The sequence below is a fragment of the Rhinolophus sinicus genome, chromosome 16 (assembly GCF_057876585.1).
Source record: "Rhinolophus sinicus isolate RSI-liver-muscle chromosome 16, RSI-T2T, whole genome shotgun sequence".
NCBI lineage: Eukaryota > Metazoa > Chordata > Mammalia > Chiroptera > Rhinolophidae > Rhinolophus > Rhinolophus sinicus.
Window position 1 is genome coordinate 114,785,149 of NC_142516.1, and position 16,694 is coordinate 114,801,842.

Here is a 16,694-nt window from a genome sequence, read left to right on the forward strand (position 1 = left end):
GTGTGACTGTCTGCCATCATCATGAGAGAGGAAACTCAGTATCACAGAACATCTAAGGAATTAAAAGTGATTAAATGAACTATTATTATTCAATGTGTTGCAAATTATATTATGAATATAATTTGAAAACTATTTTCAAGTTGATTAATTAAATAGATTTTGCTCTCAAAAATTATTACAATGAACATATCTGTATAACAAAAGATATTCCTAAACTTCAGTGACTGACTCACATAATCTAAGCCATAATGAGCAGACAAAAGTTAAAACACATTAAGAAAGTTGGAGGAGAGTTTAGTTTGACCAATAGCCAAAGCAGATCCTAGTTTATTGGGCCCAAAGCTTGTTTAATTTGGGGGACTCTGTTTAAGACAAAGAATTTAAAAATATTTTACTTTGGCAAGTTTTGAAAGACATAAGATCACATGAACGTGTTGCCAAGGGCCCTCACTAAGCTTGGCAAGGTCCCAGACAAGTGAAGGTCCCTACAGCTTTAGGTTTATTGACTTCCTGGCAAATTGATCATTGCTGTAGTTTATATTTTCCTAAATTAAAAAAGTAACTAGATTTGAGTTTGAAGTAGTAATGTTTTCATTAACATCATTATGGAGGAAAAGGCTTTCTTCAAAGCCAGGATGAATACTGTTGAAGCAAATATAGAAGCTCAAAAGTTTCTCAGATTCTGTTCATGGTGTACACTTAGTTGGAGAAGGTACAGTAACAGCTTGTATATGGACACATTTGACTGAAAACTGCACTCAGGACAGCAGAAAAGGGGGAAAAACTATGTTTTAAAATAAAGTTAGCAAAAAGCAAGATATAGTGGACATGCTAGATCTGTTTTGGCCATTAAAATATCTAATGAAAGGATACCAGGTGGGAAGAATCACAGTAGTTTCTGTGAGATTCTTGAGATGAATCAATCAACATCACCCATTTAAACTATTGTGTAGAGATTAACAGCTAGGAAATAAAATCCAACATTCTACTGGAAAATGTGTAGCTATTGCATATCAGTATTACCAGGCATGGTCCCATGACCTTTTCTTGAGATCCCCTATTCATCTTGTACTGTCAGCTAATAGCTCAGTCACATGCAAAGATTAACACTAACTTTCTCCAGACTACTGGGAAAAACAGCATGCAAAGCTCTGATATTAGACATCACAAGAAAAACAAACAAAGAAACAAAAACTCATAGGCACAGACAATAGTTTAGTGGTTACCAGAGGGTAAGGGGGGAGGAGGGTGGCAGATGAGGGTAAACAGGATCAAATATATGGTGATGGAAGTAGAACTGACTCTGGGTGGTGAAAACCCAATGTGATATATAGATGATGTATTACAGAATTGTACACTTGAAACCTATGTAATTTTCCTAACTAATGTCACCCCAACAAATTTAATTTAAAAAATAAATAAAGATAAATTCTAAAAATTAAAAGAAATCACAGCAGAATGTCATAATTTTTCTGGCCTTTCCTTCTTGGTAACTGTGGAGAAATGAGGAAAGACAAACAGGCGTGTGCACCAACTAAATGTGAAAATGCTGGAGGCAATACAGAAAAAAATCTACCAAAACAGCTACCTTTTAACAAGCTGGCCTATTCCATGCCAGGCACAGTGCCAGATATTTTATATATGTTATTGCAGATCCACACAACAGTCCTCAGGGTTACACACGAGAAAATTAAGGCTCCAGGAGGTTATATATCTTCCCCAAGATACAGAACTAAGAAATGCAGAGCAGAGATTTGAAGCACTCTAAAAAGTGTGTTCTTTCCACTACAGCACAGTCAGCCAGTTTTTATGTGTCCAAATGGCTAGGTTTCTATGGAGTTATTCCCTGGATGTTCCAAAGGCTAGATGTATTGCATAATCATTTGACACATTACTTAGAGCTATAATCTGTATCTGGGAAAAGAATCTGTGGGGTGACAGCTACGTTATTATTAACACCATAATATGAACTCATTATGCACTAACTCATGGTGTTTGGCGGTGATACTCATTGTAATCCCTCTCTCGTGACCTTTCTCCTCTGTACGTTACCCTGGCTAAATTTTGGCTCCTGCATTTCCTCTTATGTTCCATGCATGTAAAATACACTGTTTGGGTTTTATATTGATATTCATCTTCATTAAATCAATATTAACTGGTCACTTACCATGTGTTAGCCCCTTGACAAATAGGAGAAGATAATGTCCATACACTCAGAACTCACAATCTAGTGGGGGGAAAAGACATATTGTAACAGACTAAATAACGTTAGCAGTCTCATTCTTTAATCGTACCCACAGTTTATGCTGTGGGGGTAATTCTGTGGAGGAAGAGATTACTGGGAGATGGCAGTGTGGTAAGGAAAGTAACCTAGAGGTGTTGATACTTGACCTAAGTCTAAAAACGAAGTCTGCTTAAACAGAAGAAGAAGAAAGGAGGGCAGGGCTGAAGCAAGAATGGAGACCAAGTAAAGTTACTGGGGTCTGCAGGCATGTTCTGAGAGGAATCAGATCCACCTAAACCTGAGCAGGTGACTCATGTTGGTAATAATAAGAGATACAGGTAGAAAGGCAGGTTAGGGTCAGATTGCTGAAGGACCAGAGTGCTCCACGGAATTGTTACTCTTTTATCCTAAAGGATAACAGAGACAGTGGGAACGATTTCCTGATCTCAAACAAGATAGCAGCATACGCAAAGTGGCCTTTTCGGAAGATTAATCTGATTATCAATGTTCACGATGACTTTTAAAGATCAGTTAGAAAGCTGTGTGTGAAACCATGAGATGCGAGGTACCTAAAATAATATGGCTAGCAGAAGGAAATCAACCAATAAAATAAAGAAAGTCAGGAAATGGATACACTCTATATGGGTGATAAAGAACAGGAAGATGTAGAAAATATCCAAGGTTTTTGAGCCCTAGTCATCAAACAGGTAACAAAATCATTGAGAAAAATAGGGATTCGGTTTGCCTAATAACTAATTAATCAAAATTGACTTGACAAAACTACGATATTTGAGCTTATTGGAGCTTCTTCATTTAGCTGACAAAATTAACATTCTTTTAAGATGCTTTTTTCTATTTACCTACCTATATCATCTTTCTTTTATAGGCCGATGGGATCCTACCTAGGTTTCTTCTTATCCCCAATTTCCTGCCTAGCATAAAAGTAATGAGAGGCTTAGGAAAAGGTGATAGGAAGAAATAGAAATAGAAAAATATGTCTACATCTATAAAAATGAACACTGTAGTCAGTTGTTTATGATTAAGTAAAATATAAAAATGTATGCTTCTTGGTTCTCTTACTATGTTTCATATACTATCAACAGTCTCATTAATTGGACTAATGAGGGAAATAGTTAATAAAAATACTGAATAACGAAATAAATATGAAAGCACATAGTCTTATTATTTTAAAATTCAGAGTATTGTGTCGTACCAAAGTTACTAAGTATTGCCAGGATATTATATCAAGTTAAACTACCTAGCTATACTTTAATGAATAGACATAAATACTATTCAGCACATGAAATTTTTCAGATAAGTGGAAGGTTCTGAAATGTTTAAAAAATAAGTTTCTCTTAGATATACTAAATATTTCTCCCTGTGATGCTTATAGTGTTAGTTGGCTAACTAATGTTAGGTAGTAAATTTTAGTTCATCTCTGTTCCAATTCTTAAAAATTCCAAAATAAAGGAACTTAATTAATACCAGCCACAGGGCATTTAAACACGTAGGACTAAAAATCAACTTTGTGAATTTTATATTACCAACTAAAAGATCAAAGGAAGTGCCTGTCACAGGTCTGTGGATTTGAATCAATTAAAGTTTAGATACAAAATCATAAAAACTTGATTCAGCACTTCTTACTGACTTAATATTTAAAAAATCAAGCGGGCACAGAAATATCACATCCAAAAGCCCCGCTGCAATAATCTAAACAGTCTTTTTTTGGTAGCCAGAAGACAGTTTACTTTTATACCTAAATATAATTTATGCTTCTTCAAATCCTCTGTGTTCTCAAGGCTATGACACAATTTCCAATTAAAAAGATAAAAGTACTAATACTATCTATTGTATAGCTTGTTCTTTGCTAATATTTCTCTAGTCTAAGAAGGTTGACAAAACAAATGATCAAATCCAGTCTGTATTTACCACCGGATCTGTGTCTAATTAAATAAGACCGTAGAGAAGACGGCTTGATAATTGTGATCATCTAAGCAGTGCCGGATGAGTTAAGAATCAAGGTGCAATATACCAAAGCGTCTAAACTTGATGTCAGTTTCTTTGATTTTGCTGCTCTGAGTCCAAATCTTAATGTTATTTTAAAGTTCTCTGAAATGAAAATCTCAATCAATCACACAGATTCCCCCAAATCCTGCCTTTTTAAGTGCCTGCACTCCAGCTGCCAGCAGACTGTTTTCAGGCATTGTAACCTCACGTTTTCACACGAAATAAATTACTGATCTAAAACCTCACCACCCATTTGTACCAACACACCAGCAGCCTCTCTAGAGCTTTGGCTTTTCAAGCAGGTGGAGAGCAGGAACAAGCTCACCCTATCAGAAGCCTCTGTGCTTCAATTAGGTGTCCTTGAGTCCCAGGCCCCTCACAGATAAGCTCAGAGCTTCTCTGCCACCAGTCTAACGAAAAATCTCCCAGCTCACGTTTTGTTTTGTTTTTAATACGTCAGTACTGATCCATAATCTCCATTTCAGAGGGGCTGGGCTCTGAGACGCAGCTCTCTTTTGCGATGCTAGGCTGCACTGCAGGGAAATTATTCGGTTCATTTCCTACTCTTCTGTGGGGAATATTTCCAGAGACAAGGTCTCTGCTCCAGGGTCACATGCTCCTTCATGTTTGTTCTTCTGGGCAATAGAGTTGTTTGCAAAATTAGAGCTTTCTTTGGAGGACATTTTTAAAACCATTGACATATGTTGCTTGATTTAGACATGTCTGTGTCTTCAAAGAAGGAAATGCTTCAGGACAGGAAAGAGCAAACAGAAACACCACCTTGGAGATTCTCTTTTTACTATCCCACTGGAGTAAAACTGATGCCAAGAAAGGCAGAGCTTATGATTTCAATATCTGGCCAGGATTTTTTGCTCCAAGAAAACTCATGTCCTGTAGCTAAAGAGTGTGCCACTTCTACTCAAGCAGCCACCTCAAAAGTCTGTTGTTGTTGTTTTCTCAAAATGGGAGACATCATGAGAAAGTCTGCGTTATTCATTTACCTTTATCATCACTATGCTGCAAACAATTCAGAGTGGATATTTCAAAAAGGGTCGACCGTATTTTTGTATTTTCTGCTAAAACAGCAAGACTAAGGAAACAAATTTGAATCTATCCAAGTTTAGATCATTATTTTTTGTACTAAGATTTTCAGAAGGCAAGTAATATTTTAGTTAGTTAGCAATGATTATTGCACTCCTACATTGTATAGCATTACAAGGCAAAAGATACATTGCAATATAAGAGAAGTTAGGACAAAAGCAAATATTAAGACTAGCTAATGCTTAGTGAGTATATGTAATGCGCTAGCCACTGCTCTAAGGATTTCACAGCTATCAGTTCATGCCATCCTCTGAGCAGCCTATGAAATACGTATTATTATTATTATTTCCTTTGCCAATAAGGAATCTGAGGCACAGATAAGTTAATAACTTGCCCAAGGTCACACAGTTAGTAATGAAGCTAGGATGCATAGTCAGGCAATCTGGACCAGAGGTCAGGCTCATAGATACACTGACAAGAACTAAATGTGTGTGTATGTATATTCATAACAAACTGTACAACTATTCATAATTGGTATATAATTAGAGAGATAACAAAGACTACAGAACTCTCTCCAATGTCATGTCTTTCAAAATAGATTCAGCTCGATTAGGCTGCAGTTCTGTCACTAGCTATACATACCTGAAAGACCAGTTCTGTCAATATCAGACTGTTTATAGGGGGAGAAAAATCTCTTTAAAATTGCTCTGAATGTTTATATTGATGTATAACTTTTCACCTCATTACAAAGTAATAAACTACCACATCAAGGAGCACAATGTGTCTTGCTGCATTTAAAATGCCACACATCAACTTAGAAAACATAATATAATAACACTTAGCATGGCAAGTTGATCATGTGGTATAACCCAGAAGTTCGGAAATGTTTTTTTTCAAATAACTTGCATCTCTTTATGAGTTTCTCCTTTCACGTTTCACCCTTTCAACCTTTTGCACATATTTACACACTCAAGACCTCTCACTCTGATCTGTCTCTTGTCACTAAAAGATATTAAAGACTGGAAGGGAGACTTCAAAACTGCAGGTGTTCAGGCTCTTGTGAGTCTCAGCGCTTCCCTGGACACCACCATCACAGCCATAGTGCTTTCCAGATCTCCAGCAATTCTCTGCGGACTCTGTGGGGGGTCTGCCATGGCCCTCTACCAATGTGAGAAACACTTGTGGAAACTAGAACCTGTTATTTTAACAATAGAATCTTACAGGAGTAATAAAGGACATATATTCCCCACTTAAAAGGAAGAGCATTCAACAGTGAGAATGCTTCATTAGAACCTAACCAGTAATAAGAAAACCACTACACCATAAATTAGATTAAATATCTTCACATAGTTAGATTTATACTACATATTTTAGATATTCACATATAAAATAAATGGAAACAAGCAGGAGAGAGAGAGAGAGAGAATATGAATGAATCAGTAAAACTGGGTTTGTCACCAGAAGATAGGTGAAACCTGGCAAATTCCTATCTGTTGACATCTTTATTGCCACAGCCAATCATTTAAATTCTTTTTAGAACTGTTTTCTCAGCAGGCAATACTTGTACATGGTACAAAATTACATTAATTCTAAGACTATGGTGTGAGGTGTTTGTAAGGAGATTAACTGTTTAATTCCAACTGTGTGTCATAATTTGTCCATTCCTTGATAATGTTGGCCTTACCATTTTTTTTACAGGTAATGGGACATAAAATATAATATATTTGCGCTAGTTTATACAACTGAGGCACTGTGTTTTACGAACAAATCTCTGTATCTCACCAAATTCATAGACAGGTTTTAGAGCAACTCAATGTACAAACTTTAAAAATAAAGCTGATGAAAAGACAAATACCATATGATCTCACCTATGTGTTGAATCTAAAGAACAGAATAAACAAACAAACAAAACAGAAGTAGACTCAGAGATATAGAGGGAAAAAAACTGAGGGTTGCTAGGTGGGAAGGGGCTGGGATGGATGAGAAGGTAAAGGGATTAGAAAGTACGAATTAGTAATCACAATATAGCCACAGGGATATGAAATACAGTTTGGAGAATATAATCAATAATGTAAATATTTTGTAGGGCATCAGATGGGCACTGGACTTATTAGGGAGACCACTTCATGGACTGTGTAGATATCTGACCACTGCACTGTATACCTGAAGCTAAAGCTGAATAATATCGAATGTCAACTATAATTATATATATGAAATATATATAGAGACACAGGATGTGGAGTACAACATAAGAAATAGAGTCAGTGGAATTGTAACGGCTGTGTATGATGTCAGAAGGGTAGTAGATTGGGGGAGGGGATTATCACTTTGTGAGGGGTGTAAATGTCTATTACATTGTTTTATACATCCGAAAATCAATCAATCAATCAATCAATCAATCAATCAATTATTCAATCAATCTAGCTGATGCATCTACCATTCTGACACACTGTGTGTGTTAGGCCACCGACTGAGCCTACCTCCGGCACTTTAATGACCTCATTTTATAGAATTTACCCCATAGCCCAGGACAAACACTGTGACTACAACATGTTACCTTTCTGCATTATGATAGAGCAACCAGACATGCTACATTTTTTTCAGGGGCAGGTGTTCATTTTGATTTGTTTTTTTAGGAAGAGAACAGGAGAATTCCCTATGATGAGGTCCAAGTGAAATTAAAAATATATTGGATTTCACTGGAGAGTTTGATAGAGATAACCTTCCCCTGGAATTAACTTTATGTCTGTCACTCAAGGGCAATTTATTAAGGGCTTTGCATCAAACCAAAAAGATGTAGAGAATTTGCTTCTATCTTTTAGGCTAGAAGCATTTTGCCTACTGAAGGTAATTATTTTTAAGATGGCTGTTTTAATAATATTTAAATCTTTAGCAACAGGCAAGGAAGGAAAACAATCATACCAGAGATGCCTATCAATTCTTTTCAGTCATTCTTTTAGGTCATTATTAAATATGCTATTCATTTTCCGATCTTTGATAGTGGATTTCAGTGTATAATCAGTATCTCAAGATCTGTTTTATTTTGCTTGTAATTTCTCTCTGCATATTAGGAGTAACTCTCTTGTGATGTTTATGTATGATCCGTTTTTTACAGCAGCAACCCAGCTCATAGATACTACCTTGCAACCGATCCGGTCACAGGAGATTTGTATGTTTCTGACACTAACACCCGCAGAATTTACCGCCCAAAGTCACTTACGGGTGCAAAAGACTTGACGAAAAATGCTGAAGTGGTTGCAGGGACAGGGGAGCAGTGCCTCCCATTCGATGAAGCCAGATGTGGGGATGGAGGGAAGGCTGTGGAAGCGACACTTATGAGTCCCAAAGGTACTGACTTTTATCAATTTGGGGGTTTCTTTTTATTAAAAAAGAAAAAGGGTAGAAAATCCAGTTGGTGCCTGATTGTGTTTAATGCTGAGTCTAACATTTTATCCTCAGCTGTGTTCTGGAAAGCTGGTTCACATCTAGTGTTTTTAAAAGCCTTTTAGCGTGAAACTGCTAGAATCCTAAGTTGATTTTACAGTAAATATTAGGTTCTTGGCATTTTTTTTTATTATTATCATACCATTTTTTTCAACTTTTCGAAGAATAAAGTAGCTACTCTGTGTTATTCAGGTCACATCCTGTTCAACTTCAAGGAAGTGCCCAAATTCTTTCATTGTCCTGGAATTTCTTTGTCATGAATGAGTCCCAGGCCTCTTGAAAAACCATCACTAAGCAACCCCATTAGCCCTCACCCAATTTGGAGCTATTAAACTTCTGTTTCTATGCCATGGGAAAAAATGCTTGCTGTGAGGAATTTCTAGAGGTAACAAGGGATAAAATTCTACGTGATAAAGGTTTCTAGCTTTTACACAAATCAGGACTGACTCGTTGCTCATGTATTATGCCATTCATTACAATGGTTTTGGTTTAGGGCTTTATTTTCTTTTTCATGATAGCTAGCAACTATTATGGGAACAAGGACTGGAAAAAGGTATTGGTTATACTGAATTATTCATAATAGCAAATTTCATTGTAACAAGGTCAACAAAACACTAACCTTGGCTTAGATCTATTTTTGTTGGAATACAGTTGCTCTAAGTTCAGTGTAACAGAATTTGACCTATTTCTATAATTTATAGATAACATACAGACACTGTAATTTTGTATTTAAAACACAGGTACTACGTATTTGATTCACACAGAAAGTGGAAATTCTTACAAATTTGGTTTATTTCTTAATTATATTTTACATGTATTTATATTGTAAATGCCTCTGTTGGGTTTTTTTACTAATGTGTTTGTAATCTACAATCCTACCTGTTACCTTTCCCCCATGTTATCACTGGGGTTAAATATTAAGTTTAATGATGGGCCTAAAAGTTTAATCAACGTAATCATTTCTGAAAACTTAGTAACACTTTCTTCTCTTGGATAAAGGAATGGCAATTGATAAGAACGGATTAATCTACTTTGTTGATGGAACCATGATCAGAAAAGTTGATCAAAATGGAATCATATCAACTCTCCTGGGCTCTAATGACCTGACTTCAGCCAGACCTTTAACTTGTGACACTAGCATGCACATCAGCCAGGTAGTTAAAATATTACGCTGAATTGTTTGTTTTTCCTCTACGTGACCTGATTTACTATGTCAGTAGCCTGTGATGGCGCCATATTAAACTGCATACATCCTGCGTGGCAGTAGTTGAGATAAAGTTGTTCCATTTAAGTGTATCTCAGGAGCTAATAAAAAGGTATTTTCTTCTATACTTGTGCATTTGATGAATTCAGTGAGATGCAAAACAAGTATCACCAAGAAATGCTAAGCATTTGTAATAAAATACCAGTAAAGTAGCAGCATGCAAATATTCCAAAAAGAACCAACCAGCTTAAATCTCTAATCCTTTGAATGCATGAGCTTCTTAGGTAGTAGAGAGAACCCACTATGATTAGTTCCAATGGACTTACATTCAAAATTAGGAACTTTACTATTGGCCTGATTGAAAACACAATAGAACACTAATGTATGCATAATGTAAAAAGCCCTGACATGTGGTGGTTATTACTGCTAAAAGGAACATATGTGTTCATATCTCACTGATATTTAGTAAATCACTGTTAAGAGTTTCATTAGCTGTTTGGCTGTAACTTGCAAATCTTTTCGATAAGCTGTATTTTTAAATAAAATGTTATTTCCTATAGTTGTTTTCACTCAAAATTTTCAAGTTTATTTTACTGTAGGTATTCCCCAAAAAAAAAAAAAAAAACAATTTTAAAACAGGTTATCAAATTAAGGGTAATTTCGCCAAATGTTCTAATTTACTCTACTGGCAAATTAACTGCAATACAGTAACTGACTAAGCAGACCATTTCTTTTTTATTAAGGTCCGTCTGGAATGGCCCACTGACCTAGCCATTAACCCTATGGATAACTCCATTTATGTCCTGGATAATAATGTAGTTTTACAGATCACTGAAAACCGTCAAGTGCGCATTGCTGCTGGACGGCCCATGCACTGTCAGGTTCCAGGAGTGGAATATTCTGTGGGGAAGCACGCAGTTCAGACAACACTGGAATCAGCCACTGCCATTGCTGTGTCCTACAGTGGGGTCCTGTACATTACAGAAACAGATGAAAAGAAAATTAACCGCATAAGACAGGTCACCACGGATGGGGAGATCTCCCTCGTGGCTGGAATACCTTCAGAATGTGACTGCAAAAACGACGCTAACTGTGACTGTTACCAGAGTGGTGATGGCTATGCCAAAGATGCCAAACTTAGCGCTCCGTCTTCCCTCGCCGCTTCTCCAGACGGTACCCTGTACATCGCAGATCTAGGAAACATCCGGATCCGGGCTGTGTCAAAGAATAAGCCTTTACTTAACTCAATGAACTGTTATGAAGTTGCCTCTCCAACTGATCAAGAACTCTATATCTTTGACATCAATGGTACTCACCAGTATACCGTAAGTTTAGTCACTGGTGACTACCTCTACAATTTTAGCTACAGCAATGATAACGATATCACTGCTGTGACTGACAGCAATGGCAATACCCTCAGAATTAGACGGGACCCGAATCGGATGCCAGTTCGAGTGGTGTCTCCAGATAACCAAGTGATATGGTTGACCATAGGAACAAACGGATGTTTGAAAAGTATGACTGCTCAAGGACTAGAATTAGTTTTGTTCACTTACCACGGCAATAGTGGCCTTTTAGCCACTAAGAGCGATGAAACTGGATGGACAACATTTTTTGAGTAAGTATATCAGAATTCTACTCGGATTATAAAATACCGTGATATCATAATGTAATCTAAAATGGTAATAATGTAATCTTAAAGGGATCCAGGTTTAATTTAAGGGAGCCTGAAGCTTCTAGCATTTTGGCTTCATTCTGAAAAAGAAGACAAAATTAGACTCAGGGCCTTGGAAAGGACCCATGTAAGTGAGAAGCCTTGAGGCTTAAGTTTCATTATCGTCATGGTAAATCTGCCTCTGTCTAAGGATTAACGTGTTGCTTCATGATGGTCTAATACATTAGTAGCAAACCTTTCAAGAATATACTACAGCTTTGGTTTTTAGGCATAAACCATTTGAGTTTACATTTGCCCACGTGATAAGGCTGACTATGTTGAGAGCTGCCACTGAAGAGGAATTTTAAAAATATTTGCAATGAACTTGGCTAATTATTATATCGGTACTGCAAATGTTATTCATTTTTTTATTTATGTTTCAATTATAGTTGACATACAATGTTATATTAGTTTCCAGTATACAACATAGTGATTAGACATGTATACAACTTACAAAGTGTTCACCCTGATAAGTCTAATACCCATGTGACTCCATACATAGTCGTTATAATATTACTGACTGTATTCCCTATGCTGTACTTTACATCTCCTTGACAATTTTATAACTGCCATTTTGTACTTTTTAATCCCTTCACCTTTTCCCCCTGCCCCCCAACTACCTTCCCATCTTGCAACCATCAATTTGTTCTCTGTATCTATGAGTTTGTTTCTGTTTTGTTGGCTTTATTACTTTGTCTTTTAGATTCCACATGTAAGTTAAATCATATGGTATTTGTCCTTCTCTGTCTGTCTTATTTCATTTAGCATAATACCCTCTAGATCCATCTATGTTGTCGCAAATGGTAAGATTTCCCTCTTTTTTATGGCTGAGTAGTATCCCATTGTATATATGTACCACTTCTTTCTCCAGTCATCTATCAATGAACACTTAGGTTGCTTCCTTATCTTGGCTATTGTAAATAACGCTGCAGTGAACATAGGGATGCATGTATCTTTTTGAGTTAGTGTTTTGGATTTCTTCAGATAAATACCCAGGAATAGAATATCTGGGTCATATGGTAGTACTTTCTTTTAATATTCCGAGGAAACAATCCCTCCAACAGTGCACAAGGGATCCCTTTTCTCCACATCCTCACCAATACTTGTTGTCTACAGATTTATTAATGATGGCCATTCTGACAGGTGTGAGGTGGTATCTAATTGTGGTTTTAATTTGCATTTCTCTAATGATTGGTGATGTTGAGCATCATTTATCTGTTGGCCATCTGTATGTGCTCTTTGGAAAAATGTCTATTCAGGTCCTCTGCCCATACAAACATTATTTTTTTAATTACAGTTTATTGGGGTGACAATTGTTAGTAAAGTTACATAGATTTCAGGTGTACAATTCTGTAATACATCATCTATATATCACATTGTGTGTTCAGAACCCAGAGTCAGTTCTCCTTCCATCACCATATAGTTGATCCCCTTTACCCTTATCTACCACCCTCCTCGTCCCTACCCTCTGGTAACCACAACCATTATTCTTATCCAATAGAAAGGCTTAACTTTTTATAATCAGTTACTAGAGAATCTAAATTGCACTTAAAAGAACCTTACCACTAAATGCAAATCAGGAATTGCTGGTCGCTCTGGAAGTATATGAAAAAGTATGAGGCTCATCCAGCCAGAGTATGCTACTAAATATGTATAGTAGTGGCCCAGGCAATGTGCGGTTTGAACAGTCATATTTTGCGAGGTCAGTCATAATGAAATGAAAATTAGCCATTGTATATTTTATGGTATATGTACTTTGCAGTGAATGCATGTGTAAAATCATTTTCGATGACTCGTTTGCTGCACAAACCATAAGGGAAAATTAGATATACAGAGATGGCATGTTGACAAATGCAAAATAGTCCTTGAAATGAATATTGACTTCCTTAGTATGATTTTTATAATGATATGCTGAAGCAAATGTATTTCCTGTAGGAGCACACCTCTAAATTTTTATGAAAGTCAGTAGAAAAAATGATCCAATATACAAATATTTTTGTACAACTTTTCTGGAATGGGTCATATACGTAAAGCTTAGTTCTCTGGTCACTGGAATTGCTTTTCTTTTTTGACAGATTCCCTTTTAATAAAATGAATGTTACCCAGCAGCATGATTTTGTCAAGGGAACAAACCTTTCAACTGAATTACATTAAAATTCTGGTCTTAACATTGCTTTTGCTCATTTTAGGATCGCAATAGGAAAGGAATAAATTGGAAGTTAATGGAAAGCACTTCCTTTGCACCATTTTCAAAGTGATAGCAGGCTATATTGCCAAAGAAGCAAAAAAAAAGAGTACAGAAAAAGTGCTCCCATCAGATGCGACTGGGCAGGAGAGCTGCTCTGATTATAAGATCTTCAGGAAATGATGGTGGCATTGGTAGGGTTTCAATTTAGTTGAAAGCAAGGGGAAATATAGAGAAATAAGTTTTTGGTACAGTCTAGGACCCAAGCTCTGCTCTGTGGGACATTTTTGAGTGTGTTCTTATTTGTTCCCTGGAATTGATACCACTCAAAATTTACCATGTGAGTTACTGCTGATACATGAACTTCTTGCAGCAGACACAGTGGTTTACTTATGACCTACAAATGAATTTTCATCAAGTTTGGAAAAGGATGCTCCACTGCTGGAGTTAGTATAAACAAATTTGGAGAGTTTCACCTTTTTTTTAAATTGTGGCGCACCGAGAAAACTCATTTCTCTGGTAACAAACACCCTCCAAAACATTCAGGCTTAGTCAAGAATCAGCATGGCAGCTAAAGTAGAGGCTGACTTGGCAAGCCAATCTTGTGAATCTAATGGGCAAGCATTGTTATAAAGAATAAATGTTTTTAATTAAATATGTGACAATCATATGTTCACTAATACAACTCATAACATCATTTTTAAAGTATATCTATTAAGTCTTATAACTAGATAAGATACAGTAAAGGCAACTATTACAAAATAAAGTTTTTCTTTAATACTTTAGCAAATTTAAACCTGAACAGAGAGTACTTAACCTAATTCTGAACCATCATGTCTGAATGACGAGTGATCATTTTTTTTTTCCCATACATTGTTATAATTTGGCTGTGAAAGAGTAAGGGCCCACCTCTTCTAAGAGTGAGAAACTCTAAAACACTTTCCTCAGTAAGTACATGAAAGGAGGGAGGGGAGCGTCATTATCAGGCAGCCCCTCCAAAGCATGGTACTTGCTGTTCTGGCAGAGTGGCACATTTTGTCTGGGGAAGTTTGAGATTGTTGATGGATAACCGCAACCCCCATCCCTGCTCATCAGAGCCTTGACAACAATAGTCTCTGTTTATTATATCCTAACTTGGACACGTTGAGTGGAGCCCACGGGAACTCAGAATCTTTGTCAGACTTTCTTGGTGTTTGTAGTCACTAGTGGGCTGGCAGATGCCCCGAGTGCTAGTACATATCTGTAAGTTCCCTTCCTATTTTTGTAGTACTGCGTGTCTAATTTAGACCTTTGAAGGGTACATGAAATTTTCATAAAGAAAGAATGTAAAGGTTTCACAATGGTCAGAGTTTTGCCAAAACCATGAGGAGAGTGTGAAAAGAAGCACCATTCCCAAGTTAAAAACACCTGTTTTCACTGGCTCTCATGACACCCATTCCGTAGGGCTGATACTAGCTTGTAATCATCTTTCTGCCCAAATACCTTACAAGACAAATTAAAATTTTCAGCTCAAATTCCCATTTGTACATGCCCAGCTTTCTAGCTAGCCTAGTGTCTAAAAAGCCTTGAGAGTAAAGCTTTATAGGATAGAAACAGATGGAAAAAGACCTGGAATCAATAAATTTGCCTACTGATAAAGGGATCATTGGCATAGTTTCTATCAAAGAAATTTAAAAAGAGAACTAGCTCAAATTACTTACATGTTTCTATTTTACTTTTTTTCTCAGTAAAAATTTTAGTTTACCGTTAGCATGTCACGGTATTGCTGTGAGTATAGAATGAAATTTGAAAGTGTTTTATACAGTGCAAACTATTTAATTATCTTTGTGGCTCCCACAACTCCTGGAATGTTGTAATGCATATAGAACTCTCCCCATAGCTATTTGTTGGATGAAGGAATAGAGGCATAAACCAAAGATGTAGACACATGAATATTTATATGTAGAGAAGAATCTCATAAAACCTATAATATAGCTGGGTCTGGCCAAGTCTCCATGGAAAGGGTCCCACATAAATGCTCGCTTGCTTTCTGAGATAGTCCGCACCTCTCTGTACCAATAGTTAATGCTGAAAATACTAACACTTCCATTTTTGTTGCTGATCTTTTTATAATAGATTTACCCAGTATTACATGTTTATTCACTGTCTTTTGCTTTATACAATAAGGACTTCCTCAGTTGGTCTTATTATTAAAACAATTAGCAAAAAATATGACTTCATATTGATAGCACTTTCCTCTGAAATGTCAGTGTTAAGGAGTTAAAGAGTAAAGACAGAAAACATTTCCTGTGCAAAATGCAGTTAAAATATTGTACCTGGTGTCAGAAAGAATGGTTCTAGGAAAAGAAAACCTGATTCCCAACCTGAGGATATTATCAGTTATAAAATTGACAAGGATGACTTTTTATGGTACACAGATAGTTTTTAAAGCACACAAACCTTCCTTTCATTTTCTTCTTGGCAGCAGTTTCTCTCTATGTACTTGTAATTATTATGTCCCTATTGTGATTTGTTAGAGAAGGGACCAATATCCTCAGACATGCTGCTGGATGGGTATGGTAGGGAGACTACAGTGAGTATGAGACGGTTTATAACTTAGCTTTGAAATCTCTGAGTTACACGAATATGTTTCATGAACTAAATAATTATTTGTTACTGATTGAATCAGCCATCTTGTCCAAGACGTCCTCTTCCATCGACATGCTGGGCAGTGACAGGATGTCCAGCTAGCTAAGAGGGTCTCTTTCTGTGATGACACTGTGATAAGCCTAGTTATTCCCTTCACTTACTATTAGGGACTATCTCATGCTGCTTTTCATACCATTTAAAAACAATTATCCCATGTTATGATTCTTTAGCTAGAGTAATTTCAAGG

The 16,694-nt window shown here is 36.5% G+C and overlaps 1 protein-coding gene across 19 annotated transcripts in view; it reads left to right on the forward strand.

Moving 5' to 3' along the window:
- The window catches only part of TENM3 (teneurin transmembrane protein 3), a 2,441,918-nt gene that overhangs the window by 2,390,974 nt on the left and 34,250 nt on the right, over window positions 1-16,694 (forward strand). For 14 of the 19 annotated variants that reach the window (XM_088793202.1, XM_088793204.1, XM_088793207.1 and 11 more), the window contains 3 exons: window positions 8,388-8,620; window positions 9,716-9,870; window positions 10,664-11,538. In XM_088793202.1, the coding sequence (XP_088649328.1) occupies window positions 8,388-8,620; window positions 9,716-9,870; window positions 10,664-11,538 (1,263 nt within the window). The remainder of the gene's footprint in view (window positions 1-8,387; window positions 8,621-9,715; window positions 9,871-10,663; window positions 11,539-16,694) is intronic. The other 5 variants (XM_088793205.1, XM_088793208.1, XM_088793210.1 and 2 more) reach the window with 1 other exon arrangement.